This window comes from Cryptomeria japonica, chromosome 2 (genome assembly GCF_030272615.1).
Source record: "Cryptomeria japonica chromosome 2, Sugi_1.0, whole genome shotgun sequence".
In the NCBI taxonomy this organism is placed as follows: Eukaryota; Viridiplantae; Streptophyta; class Pinopsida; order Cupressales; family Cupressaceae; genus Cryptomeria; species Cryptomeria japonica.
In genome coordinates, this window is record NC_081406.1 from 566,122,714 (window position 1) to 566,137,095 (window position 14,382).

Here is a 14,382-nt window from a genome sequence, read left to right on the forward strand (position 1 = left end):
AATTTTTGGGAACTAAGTATATAGCTAGAGATGTTTTATGTCATACCTGAATTTGTTTTTAGATATTAACAAATTGGAATTACAAGTAGAAGGTATTTTTACAATGTATTAGATTATGATGTTTTATCAAAATTCAACTATATAATTTTGTAGTCAAACTCATTAACCTATATTTCATGAGTAGTGATTTACAAGAACTGTAATATCCCCAAATAGGGATACTAGGAAAAGATAACAAATTCTACAAACTAGGGCACAACATTTTGAAAAATTATTTGAATGTAAAAAATCTCAATTACAATCCTAGATATTATGTCATAGTCATATAAATTTACCAACTAAAGAAATAGTTTTTAGATTATTTCATGAATTTAGAAACATACAACAACCAACTTAATATTTGCCCAAAAAAATTTAGTACTAAAATACAACAACTTCCCTTACATTTTTTGAGATAAAATAGAGATAGATATGCAAATGAGGGTTCCAAACCCTAGTGCAATTAATTACAAAGGCCCTAAATGCAGCTCCAAATTGAGGCGCTCAGGTCTGCTATAAAAAAAGGCTAGTGTTTGCCTCTCCATATGGTCTACATGTCCTCCAACAACTCACAAATCTCCTTCAATAATCACACTCCAATCTTAGGACAAAGCGCTAATTAAATGATGATAACAAGCATCAAAATTGTTGCTCCAAGGATGATAAACAAGTCTTTCCCAAATCTGAAAATGAAATCAAACCCCAAGCTCCACAAAATCACCCAATTTTTCCTCTAGGGAAAGTCACCCTCCTTCTACAATATGGCGCTCCAAATCTAGGGTGAAACCCTAGGCAAATAGTAGCCCAACTCACCAAATGAAGGAGCCCTAATATCTGATCTTCAAATCTAATGTAGAATTTCTGCTCTTTTCACAAATCAATCAACAATGAAGCACAAGTAGATCCTTTCATGGAACCTCCAATGGATGAGCCATGTTTCCATCCAACTCATCGAATTCACGAGGATTTTCATCCTTAGAATGAAGCTGAAATCAAGCTCCAACCAACATGAAATTTTTTCACAAGAAATAAACTCAATGATGCCTCCAAAATGAAGATGAAGTCCTTATATAGACCTTGTGGAAGTTTCTAGTGAAAAAGGAAATATTTACTATTTTTAAATAATTTTTTATTTCTATAAGCTAAATGCCCCATATGAGGGAAAATAAATTTAATTTTTATTTTTTATTTCTTTTTCCCCACTTCATTTCTAATGAAGTCACTTTTATAATATTTCACTTTTTATAAACAATGTGACTTGCTAAGTCACGCACCTCCTTGGCCATTTTATTGAATTGTTTTATTAAATGGGGACATTACAGTCCTCCCTACCCAACATTGCTTGTCCTAAAGCAATTTGTTGCTACACCACCATGATCCCAAACTAGTTGTATGAAAAACACTATATCACTCTAATGCAATTAGCATGGTAGAAACTTGTAACTCTATCACTTTGAAATTTTCCCACTATTTTGCTGATCAATGAATCCCAAATTTTAGAACTATCTTGACTCCACAACTTCATACTCATAGTGTTGAACACAATCAAATGCTGAGAGGGGGGTGAATCAACATATACAAAAACTTGATAAACTTAAACTGATAAAACCATGATATCCATTCAACCCAAAGTGCATGAAAGTAAACAACTAAAATAGTAAATGTATCAACACAAGAACACCAAGATTTTATGTGGAAAACCCAAATTGGGAAAAACCACAATGAGAATCAAACTCACAAATATATCAACTGTTTACAATATTTGAGGCCCCTGACCAAAGAACTCACTGCTCAAGACTTGTAGACTAAGGCACACAACCTTAAACAAGATACAAGATAAGGACTTGCGCAATTTAAGATGACTACTTCAAGGCAAGGTACAAAAACAATTGCTCAGATACAACAAGAGTAAAAAAATTGAACTGTATTGGAAATAACATTTAACAAAATATGGATAAGAGTTCACAACTTCATGTTGATTTCTCTGCACTGCAATACTTTTGGACCTTTGATTCACTTAAACTTCACATCATATTCACACTAAATATCATATTCACACAAATTGTCACACACCGAATACAATTGATCTGCCCATTATATATCAACTGGATCAATAATGATATCTACTAGGTCGGCCAAAAATAAGATCTAACGTGTGCATAATAACAAACCAAAATATATCATCCAGAAGCTAAAGGAGACGTGTGAGGGTTCACACCAAGTCGACACACCTTCCAAATATCACCAAGAGACTAAACATGCAACCGCTCGGACCAAAACGCATAAGCCGGTACAAACTGATCTGCTAAACCCAAAGCATGTTATCCCATACCTAAAAACAAATTAAGCAGTCCACCAAAAACGAAGCACAATGTATCTTAGGAATAATAATGATTGATCTAAAATATCCTTGAAACAATATTAGGACGAGGAAAGCATCATATTCCTCTGCATACTCCTAGAATCAACACCAAAATTGATAGACAACACAACCAACCAACCAAACCACTGAAAATTTAAATCGGGCTATAGGTCCATTTCGCAATAGTAAACATTACTATCTGAGACATATCTAGTGCAGACGCATATCCTGGACTATGGTACTGTTCATAACAGTCAACAAAGCTAACACTAGAGCTTCCAAACCAAACAAAGAATATCAAAAACATAACCGACATGACCAGGAACATCAGGAGCATACACTAGCACAATAATATATCCGTACTGACATCATAGTTCGTTGCAGTATATCCGGACCAACAACATCACTCATCCGGACCACCAACAACAGTTTTAATTTCAGTGACAACAAAGACCCATAAATGTGTAACACAATAACAAGAAGAAATTGATCAACAACATTTATACTCAATGAGTTTTTGCACACTCAACCAGCTCACATACTCTGCGTTGCCTATTGTAGATGCAAAAGATATAAGAAACTCCACATGGAATGTCATTCTCGAAAAGTCTCTTGCATCAATATCATATCCATCAACTTGTGAAGTTGCCCACTCAATCTCATCATGATTGTGTATAACCTCCATCATCCTTGTTGCTATAGCTACTGCTTCTTCATCTACCAAAGCCTTCGAGTATTATCTTCGCACCCACCATGAACTCCAACTCCATCTACTAGAAATCTTGAGTGTACCTCCGAAGAGAGTGCAACCATTGAATTCTTAATATGACATCGGAATCATTAATCCCAACCACATAGAAATCGTCATTGATGGTGTAGTCATCAAACTCAATGTTCATCTGTGGTATCCTCTTGTTGCATCTCATCTTAAATGCATCAGCCATCATGACATGAAATCTTGGAAAATATTCCAATGGCAATCCACTCCTAACCAACAAACTATCACTCACAAAATTGTGAGTTGCACCGCTATCCACCAAACATGCCACGTGTTGTTCATTCACAATTCCTCTTACCTTGAATGGTTGATACTTGTGTATTCCCGGAAGTAGGGCAGTAGCTACATGCGCTAAGACTGTATTATCTTGTTCTTCATTGCCACTCTCTGAAGTATCATCAGTGGTGTCATAATTGTGGGATATAACTTCAACATAATACATTTTACCTTTCTCAAGGCATCTATAGGGCACCCATGATTCATGACAATGGAAACACAACTACTTATTATCTTCTTCTTCCCTACTTGGATGAAATGTTTGACTCCTCTTGAGATGATTTCTTTTGCTTGGTATTTATATTTTCCTGATAGTGCTTACTCTTAGGAGTAGAAAATTCCATGTGATGTGCTCTCTTGATAACATCAACAAGAATAGGAGGATCAAAAGCATTGACCCAACCCCTAGGATGTTTTGACAAACCCTCTATGAACCAAGCAATCGACCTCTTCTCAGTCACATCAGAAACCATTACTGACAACCATTGAAATTTTGAAATGTATGCATCAAGTGTCTCAACCTGTTTCAACTGAGCTAACTCTCTTGAGTGTGCGTCTGAATCCTTATAGTCAAACTGCTCTATCAATGTAGTGCAAAACTGATCATATGAAACAATTGAACCATGACCCTATGTTACTAATCCATGATACCACCACTCATGTGCAACTCCTTTGAGGTTAAGAGTAGCAAACTTGATGGCCTCACTCTCCTTCATCTAATACGATCAAGGTAAGTATCCAATTTTGAATCCAAGCTCTAGTTGTACCCTTGGATGATCCATCAAAGCTAGGTAAGGATAGATGTCCCAACCTTTTCTGCAACCCATTCCATTGTTTATTCTTTGGCTTTGTGTGTTTATTTACCTCCAAGTAGTCTTTGAAAGTGATTGCTACATGTAGTCTTTGAAAGTGATTGCTACATGAATCTACCCCCAAAGCTTGATACTTAGCCACAATCACAACATACTCATTATCTTCAATGGATTCCTCTTGTGTAGGCCAATCCTCTGGTATAAAAGCCCGTGGATATGCTGGTAAAATGTTCCTTGTTCTACAACTTTGCTACTTTCTTCCCTTTTTGTATGCACCAAAGTTCTTCCATATGCTATGTTATGAGCCAACTGACTCAAATAAAGGCTGTTATCATTCAACAGTTGTATCATGTCTAAAAACATTTGTTTTTCTTCTTCACTTGATGATGACGGTTGATCTAAACCCACCATTACTCCTTTCTGTTTTTCCAAGCTATGACCACCTTTTCCACACATGCAATCAACCCAAACAAGCTTAAATGTTTTTCTTCTTCACTTGATGATGATGGTTGATCTAAACCCACCATTACTCCTTTCTGTTTTTCCAAGCTATGATCACCTTTTCCACACATGCAATCAACCCAAACAAGCTTCTAAAACTTGCAGCTTTGATACCACTGTATCATCCCCACACTAGGGCACAACATTCTGAAAATTTATTTGCATGTAAAAAACCTCAATTGCAGTCCCATATATTATGTCATAATCAAATCTGATTTCCCAACTTAAGAAATAGTTTTCAAATTATTTTCTAAGTTTAGAAACATGCAACAACCACCTTAATATCTGCCCAAAAATTTCCAGTACTGAAATACAACAACTTCCCTTACATTTTCTGAGATAAAATAGAGATAGATATGTAGATTTGAATACCCAACTTGCCCAGTAGTCTGCTGTGCACAAACATAAATAAGTTATAGGGTTTATAAATACCAAACATGCAAAGTTGTCCTTGAAATGATGGCCAATTATAACGCCACAAGTGAGGATTTCAAACCCTAGTGCAATTAATTACAAAGGCTCTAAAATGTAGCTCCAAATTGAGGCACTTAGGTCTACTATAAAACCAGCTAGGGTTTGCTGCTCCATATGGTCTAAACGTCTTCCAACAACTCACAAATCTCCTCCAGATAATCACGCTCCAATCTTAGGACAAAGCTCTAATTAAATGATGATAACAAGCATCAAAATTGCTGCTCCAAGGATGGTGAACAGGTCTGCCCCAAATTTGAATATGAAATCAAACCCCAAGCACTACAAAATCACCCAATTTGTCCTCTAGGGCAAATCACCCCCTCCTACAATATAGCACTCCAAATCTAGGGTGAAACCCTATTTCACCCTAGGCAAATAATAGCGCAACTCGCCAAATGAAGAAGCCCTAACATCTAATCTTCAAATCTGATTTAGAATTTCTGCTCTTTTCACCAATCAATCAACAATGAAGCACAAGTACATCCCCATCACGGAACATCCAATGGATGAGTTAGGTTTCTGCCCAACTCACCAAATTCACAAGCGTTTTCATCCTTGGAATGAAGTTGAAACCAAGTTACAACCAACATGAAAATTTTCCACAAATAAACTCAATGATGCCTCCAAAATGAAGATGAAGTCCTTATAAAGACCTTGTGGAAGTTTCTAGAGAAAAAGGAAACATTTACTATTTTTAAATAATTTTTTACTTCCATAAATTGGCTGCCCCATATGAAAGAAAATAAATTTAATTTATTTATTTATTTATTTTTCCCCACTTCATTTTCTAATAAAGTCACTTTTATAATATTTTACTTTTTAATAAAAAAGTATTAATAAAATACATTCAAATATCAGAAAATGGTTTTTAATATGAAGAATCTAAAAATTATTGGGATTGAAAATATCACTGGAATCTGCGCTATACGAAGTAGAGCGACCTAAAAGCTAGGAAAATTCCCCGTGTGATCTATAGCAGACTGCAGTCCATAATTCAGCGCTATAATAATAGATATTGTACATTTGTACATGCCCCCCTCACAATGAGCACAAGCATTAAAATTAAATGTCAACACATGATAAAGAACAATGTCTATGTCGTCTTACCTATTGCATCATTTCGTGCTTACTGCTAAATAATTCAGTATCCATGATGAAAGACAGTTTTTGTTTCTAGCAGGGCTATTTCAATGTAAATGCTGCAAATAAGAGTTTTGTAACATGGGTCTAATGTTCTCTACTTGATTGATTGTCCATATTTGAGCTTGCCTCAAACTTTCATCAAAGTTTGTCTGATGAAAAGAATTTCAACAGGATGGCTTTCATAGAACTTACCAAGCAGCAGAAAGAATAATATTGCTTCAAATGCAATAAGCAAGAATTAGTAACAGTGAACAACTTTTTAAGGGTAGTAACCTGATAATAGAATTAAAATGCAATTGTATTGGCATCTTCAAAGAGAAATATAGATTGGCAATGCTGAAAACATCAGAGTTAAGAAACATATGATAATTATCTCCTTTATTTATTGAACTTAAAAACAATCTCCTGATTCTAGACAAGGACAATAATGCAAATATGATAATTAGGAATGTCCAAGATAGAGAGTTACAGCTAGCAAAATGCTAGTTATTGACTTAAGAATGAACCGTATGATGAACCTCTAGATTTCTACCTGCAAGAAATCGGTGCATCCAAAGTTTCCAAGTGGAATTGATTATGTTCAATTAGTTAGAAAGGAAAGAGTAAACAAATGATTATTGTTGTTTTCGTCAAATTTTGCCATAGATAGTTTCAACTAAGAATTTCAAAGAATTGAGGATACAAGCAGGACTTTCACTGCCTCAATGACTATTGTCTTCATTTTACTATAGCTTAATCTTTTTCCCGAAGATGAATCCAGCTTCTCTTTACCAAAAAGCTATCTCACAAAGAAGAATTTAGCAATTCATCTTCTAAATAAGGAAAAAGATCTCAATAGATACAGCTCAATTCAGAGTTCAATTAGAATGAGGCCATCATGTGACCTGACTGTGATCTAACTGCTTCTCCCTGCAACACCCTTTGTGTTTACTCTGTTTGCAGCTATCTTTGACAGACTAGAAGTCCTATTCAACTGATTACCCTTAAGAATTCGGATTCCTTTATAATTAATTTTTGGAGCTTTGTAACAGTAATTTTACTCAAAGCACTCTTGGGAACTGTTGGGTCAAATTTACCAGACAAAGGTTGTTACAATGCACTCGATTTCTCTGTATATCTGTTGAAATTGTCAAATGCTAGCTGGTTTGGTTTGGTTGGAAGCAACTGAAGGCTCCGTAGAAGTAGCACCATTAGAGGAAGGTTCACTTCTAGGTAGCCCAGAGGAAAGACCAAGTACTTGCTGTTCCTGAGGCAAGGTTACACACTGGCAAGGATCGCTTCCTGAACCACTGCCTGGAAAAAATACTCCTGTTCCGGAAGTAGCCATCCTTGGTGGGTGCCTAGGAACTGCCATCCAGGCAGTAGGAACAACGGCCATAGATGGATAACCACCAACTGGTCCAGTTGGGCCTGCAAACAAAGGCTGAATTCTTGGAGCTGGAAGGCATGGATTAACTTGAGATGCATGGATGGAAGGCACAGGCAGTACTCCAGATGTATGGATGGAAGGCATGTTAAAATTCTTCAGAGCAGTTTGATTCACTCCTCTTCCTTCCCTAGGCACTGTGACAAGAGCACTTGTACTTGATCGTTGGTCCACTGGTTGTGGTGAATTTGAATTTGATTGGGGTAATGAGAGTGATATACTCATGGGTTTGGTCGAAAAAGTAGCAGCCTTCTTCGGTTTCACTTTAACAAAGGTAATAGTTGCCCTCGGCAGTGGAGAAGAACAGATTGCATACCTTGCTAAATCTGCACTATTTCCTTGCAAAACCATTAGTGACCTGCTCATAAGGTAAAATCAATGAAATTAGTCCCAAGCAGCCTTTAATGCATAAGCTAATCAGAATTATTTTCATGCATTCACATCAGGCAAAACAGTAGATCACATAGCATAGCTTTACCATATAACGACAAGATTGTAGTCATAGAAAAATCAATTTTTTTCGCAAGTTCTAACAAATGGAACCATAGAGGACACTCTTATGGGGCACAAATATCATTTACCTATCACACCCAGCAAATCTTAAGATTCAGAGAAGCAAAAGCTACCAGTTTAAATGACCTCCCCAGTAGAAACAAATCAAGTAAACATTCCATCCAGTTGCACAACTAATAATGAATATATAATTGATAAGAAGCCAAACAAATTGACTTGAGTATCATTGGTCCTCTTGCAGTATCGCTGTGTTTGACCCATAAAACTAATAGGATTGCACTGATACCTCCTGTCAATTATATATTACCAGAAAAAGGGAAAAAGACGGCAAAAACGTATCGTAGCATTATGTGATATCTGATCTACTTAGGTTACTTCTGAAAATCTTCGTGTTTAAATCTTGTGCATGACACATGCAAGCCTCCAGTATTTGTGAGAAGTCATTAACTCAACTCTTCTATATCAATATTTAGTATTTTCTATTTAACCTTGCGTAAAAGAGTAATATATTATTGCGAAAAAAATCAATTTGTATAGCAATACTTCATGTTTATTGTCCAAGCAGTTAACAGTCATGCAATATAGTAATGATTAGTATATCAATCTTTTAAAATAGCAAGTTGCGACTCTCAAAGAAAAATCTTTATTTTGCAAACATAAGTATGCGTGAACTTAGAGAGGGATGCTACGCAGTGACAATCCACATATTTGCTATAAAATGAGTATAGTTATTGAAACAAGAGGCTACAAGTACTAACCCTGCATGCAGAGAAACTTTGAGAGGTCCTTTATAATCACCAGGATGGTTCATTGCTATTGAACGTCCAAACACCATGCTGCATTCTGATAACAATGTCAAAATACAGAATGGGCGCTCAAAATAAGATGGGCAAATGTGCGGCTGTGAGTGATCACCCTGCATATAATTTTATCCCAATTTAAAGTGTCAAGCAATTTTACATCCAGCAAACAAGTGAGCACAAACCAGGACCAATAATAAAGTAAGTCGAGTGTTTATTTTGAAAAATTTAGACATTGGAAATTAATGAGCTTAATTGCTCAAAGGACATAATTCGGTAATTAATCTTAAAAATACTAATCGCCATCATTTTTGCAATATTTTATTATGATGGTCCTTTTGTGTAATCACGATAAGTAAGCACTCCAAGCAAAGCAGAAATATTTACCTCATTAAAGAAATTGATAATGCAAGAATCTGGCCTTCTCTCGCGAATTAGTTGCCATTGAAATAAACGATTGATGACATCTTCCATAACTGTTGGAATGGGCTCCACTAAGTCTGCACATTTTACCATCACAATCAGGCACCCCGTTTTTCACTCAAAGGGTCATTAGAAGTCTTCTAAAATGGAATAGAAGCACAAACAGACTTCATCAGAAATTTATGGTATAGATTTTGATGTACCTTACGTTGCATATTGGAAATGTTTTATTCATTGCAGAAAACATTTGGGTCATGAGAAAGTACATAATGCAAAATAATTAACCGGAACTCCTACAGAAATTGAACGTAAAATGTCAAAAGAATGGAAGATTTTTTTCCAGTCGAGCACATTTGAGTCATTCACAGAGATTCTCAGTTACAGAGGAGGTTCAGTGTTGCAGCTTCTCTTCTAATAGTTTCTAGTTTAGAACCATTGACTCCAAAGTCTCATCTGGTCATTTCTATAACATTCACATTCAACTTGCCAAACGCTCAGCACAATCTCGGTATTACAAGAAGCCTACCTCACAGTAATTTACAAATCTAGATGCTGTTTCTCACGTTGACAAAAATATGTCAGACTTATTTGACAGTATTATTGAAATTAAGCATGTAAACCAAAATATCAATTACTTTTGTAGAAACAAGTAAAAATATAGGAAAAAAAAACTTGAGCATACTTAATTTAGAACGCATAACTCCTGGAATACATGAAATCATATTAGCAAAAATAGTTTAGGGAAAAAATAGGCAAATCAAAAGTATTTGAATTGTAGAAAAGAAAAAATAACTATTTTTTTAAATAACTTCATGGCATTTCCATAGCATAGAGATATAAAGAGCAAATACAATAGAGTTTAATCTGTGAATTGTAAAAAATAATTTTTTGTTGTTTATATTCATATTACTGATTACATAGGCAAATAATCAGTTAGTTAACTTTTTAAGAGGGCAGTCACCAAATACACCAAATAGTTGTCATCCAAGAATTTTAGAAAGCTTATCAAATCATATTCCACAATTGCAATGCTTTTTATCATACTAAAAAAAATCATTTGGGGAAAAAATCGGCAAACCAAAAGTATAAGATTTTTTGAAAAAATGGGTAAGAAATTGGATTAAATAAAAAATCGTAAACACTTGGCGAAAAATAGACATAAACTACTTTTTTTTTAGAACTTAAGGGCATTTCCATAGCATAGAGATATAGAGAGTAATAAAATAGAGTTTAACCCATGAATTGTAGAAAATAGATTTTGTTGTTTATATTCATGTTGCTGATTACAAAGGCAAATATTCATTTAACTTTTTAAAAGGGCAGTCACCAAATACACCAAACAGTTGTCTAAGTCCGAGATCAAAGATTAGCTAAGTCTATGAAGTAGCTAAGATCAAAATTTATCAGACTGAGATCCAACTATTGTTAAGAATTTAGTAAAAGTGGAAGCCATTTTGAAGTGATCCAAGACTTTCATTGTGATTGAGGCAAGGAGTTTTCTAGGGGTATTAGCTAAGTCTGTGAAGTAGCTGAGATCAAAATTTATCAGACAGAGATCCAACTATTGTTAGGAATTTAGTAAAAGTGGAAGCCATTTTGAAGTGATCCAAGACTTTATTGTGATTGAGACTAGGAGTTTAACCCATGAAATGTAGAAAATAGATTTTCGTTGTTTATATTCATATTGCTGATTACATAGGCAAATATTCATTTAACTTTTTAAAAGGGCAGTCACCAAATACACCAAATAGTTGTCTAAGTCTAAAATCAAAGATTAGCTAAGTCTATGAAGTAGCTGAGATCAAAATTTATCAGACAAAGATCCAACAATCGTTAGGAATTTAGTAAAAGTGGAAGCCATTTTGAAGTGATCCAAGACTTTCATTGTGATTGAGGCAAGGAGTTTTCTAGGGGTAGTTCAATATTTGAGAAAGCTTATCAAATCATATTCCATAGTTGCAATGCTTTATATTCCCTGATGGCAATTGGTAAGTCTTTTATATGGGGTAGAATTCAACAAAAGGCATTTGTTTAGCTGAAGTAAAAGATTACCAAGTCACTGGTTTTGGCAATACCTAGCTTGCAACTACTATTTTAGGTAGAGACAAGTTTTAATGATTGTGTGTTGGAGGCTCTTTTATTACAACTATGTAAGCTTGTTTGTTGTCATTCAGATTTATTTCGTGGAGCACTTTAGATATATTGCTCACATAATGAATTGTATGTCTTTGTTTGAGCAAAAATTAACTATATCAATTATAAATTAAAAATCATATATCTATATCTACATATATGAAATATGTCTTTGAACGTTTAGTGTTGTGGTAGAAAAACTCCATCGGTGAGGTAGCCACCAAGGTTCAAACCCCTACTAGGCCATTGAGCTCGTGGGCTTTCTACCTTTGTTGGGTCGTTGAGCTCATGGGTTTGAACAAGTGTGGGGAATGATGAACCCCCCGAAAATGGACAAAATAACAAACTTTTTCAACGTTGATTCCACATTGACTCTGATTTTGTCTGTGACCAACCCTATTTCTAAGCAATTCAGTAATTTCATGCATTTTTCTAGGGTTTTTGCAAGTTTTTACAATGATTTTTTTCACTTTTTTGTCAATTTTGAGGATTTTAACATGATTTAAATGCAAAAAATCTTTGAAAATTGGGTCAACACTTGGTCAAAGATTTTTTTGAAGAATAAATTGGCTAGCTCCAGGATTCAGGATTAATCGGATATAATCGCGATTTTTTTGCAGACTATTGCTTCATTGCATATAACATACAACATACAACTTACAACTTCAGGTGGGGCATAAAAATGTCTTGTGTGCAGTTGATGGATTTAATGCTATCCATACTGCCTGAAAAACTGATAGTATGGAAGTATATAGAATATAAAGCAAAATCTATTTTTCGACTTGCTATATCAGATTCAGAATTATCGAGAGCACAATAGTTAATCTCGATCTCGCCCATAGAATTGTAGGGGCCCATCCGGGAGAGCTAGAACTCCCTGATGCAGATGCCGTTGAAATAAACTAAGCAAGTAATTTGGATAACAAGCAAAAGATTACACTTTTAAAGGCTCGCCCCTGCTAATGGGATAAGTTCTAGATGGGTAAGACGAGGGAATGTGAAGTAGATCCAGAGTGCCTGTCCAGCCCAAAGAAATATAAAATTAAATTTTAACAAGCATGCAGTAGGCATAGTTTACCGATAGTGAGGACAAACTCTGTATAGCCTATACAGAGGTCTAGCAAATGGAAGAAACAATAATGCTGAAGATTGGTTTATTGTACTATGAATGCAAGGAGCTCCCGAAGAAATCTATGAGATACTAAAAGTGATGGGAAATTACATGATAATGATATAATGACGAATCCATGAACAGAAGCCTCAGATATTGGAAGCTAAACTTGATTCAGCATACAATGGAAGCATAGACAATATCAAGGTAAATCTTTTGTTGGACATGGCATATCAGAATTACAATTGAATCTTCTTTAAAAGAAATTTATTTATTTATTTATTTATTTAGTTTTTTTTTCATTTTTGATTGAATGTAAAAAAAAGGTTTTAAAAAGACCCCAAAAACCTTTTACAAAGAACTTAACCGATATAACACTGAAACCTAAAATCCAAATGGCAGACCACAACCTTCTAAAGTGAAAGCTTTCCTAGTGATAAGGAAACGTTCTTCAGTTATAGGTCTATCTAGTAGAATCTTGAATAATCATAGGCCTCTAGCTCTTACCAAAAGTTGTTTTGCTAAAGGTTGGGAGGCTAAAGAGTGCAGAAAATTTGGAGTTATCTTTAGCAATGGTGGTTTGATTCCATGGTCGGAGTTCCAAAATAAATAGAAAATTCCTAATTCAAAGAAAAAGACATTCCATATTGAAATGGTGGTTTGATTCCATGGTCTGAGTTTCAAAATAAATAGAAAATTCCTAATTCACAGAAAAAGACATTCCATATTGAAAAAATTGTTGGAGAGTGTGAATCTTCCTATTGAGATTAATTCTAGTACAATGATCTTAAGAAATATAAAATGGAAGAATGGTACCTCTCTAATGTTGGTCAGTGTAAAGACATTTAGAAAATGTTGATGGATACACAAGAAATCTTTCATATGCTTAATACTCTTTGGAATCTCTCCCTTTCTATTAAGGACTAGCATTTAATTCTAGGTCATATTTTGTCTTGTTGGTTAAAACCCAAGAAAATTTCTTGTTTAAGATGACTAGTCATTCTTAAGAAGACTGTTATTGGTTCTATTTCAAACTTTTAAGTGATACTAATGTTAGACCTTAAATTTTTGTTCTATGTTTAATATTATTGAGACTATTGAGGATCTATCTTTATTGCAAATTTCATAAATTATGTTGGTCTATTTTTTAATTTTTGTTTTAGTGGGGTGGGGGTGTGTGTGTGGAGTGGGGGAAGCTTGGATGGGATTACAAAGATAATATTTCTTAGTGTGAGAGTTTATTTGGCTTTGTGAAATATTTTGGTAAGGCCTTAAATAGGGTATGATAGTCTGTCTATTGAAAAATTGAAAATCTAGGGATTTTGTGGAAAACTAGGAATAATAAAGTGTTTTAAGTTTTAACCTTAAGACAAAAGGACCCTTATTGAACCTTGTTGGGAGCTCACCCTTTCCTCTATTGTGTTGAAAGTTACAATGCCTTAGAAGATATTTAAGAGTAGGTTTTACAAATTAGTGGATGACGGAAAGGTCCTATTGCAAAAATTTGACACTTTTCAAGCTAAGTGGTGGTTGGATATAGATCGTGATGGTAGCTAGATTGATGATAGTGACATGGAGGATGATTTTATGT

General features: G+C 34.8%; 1 protein-coding gene across 1 annotated transcript in view; it reads right to left on the reverse strand.

Annotated features, from left to right (window-relative positions):
* Positions 1 to 6,746: 6,746 nt before the first annotated feature.
* Positions 6,747 to 14,382, reverse strand: part of LOC131041532 (RNA demethylase ALKBH10B) — a 92,888-nt gene continuing 85,252 nt past the window's right edge. The window contains exons 5-7 of the mRNA XM_057974659.2: positions 9,512 to 9,624; positions 9,083 to 9,240; positions 6,747 to 8,169 (exon numbers count right to left, since the gene is read on the reverse strand). Coding sequence (XP_057830642.2) covers positions 7,515 to 8,169; positions 9,083 to 9,240; positions 9,512 to 9,624 — 926 coding nt within the window. The 3' untranslated portion in view covers positions 6,747 to 7,514. The remainder of the gene's footprint in view (positions 8,170 to 9,082; positions 9,241 to 9,511; positions 9,625 to 14,382) is intronic.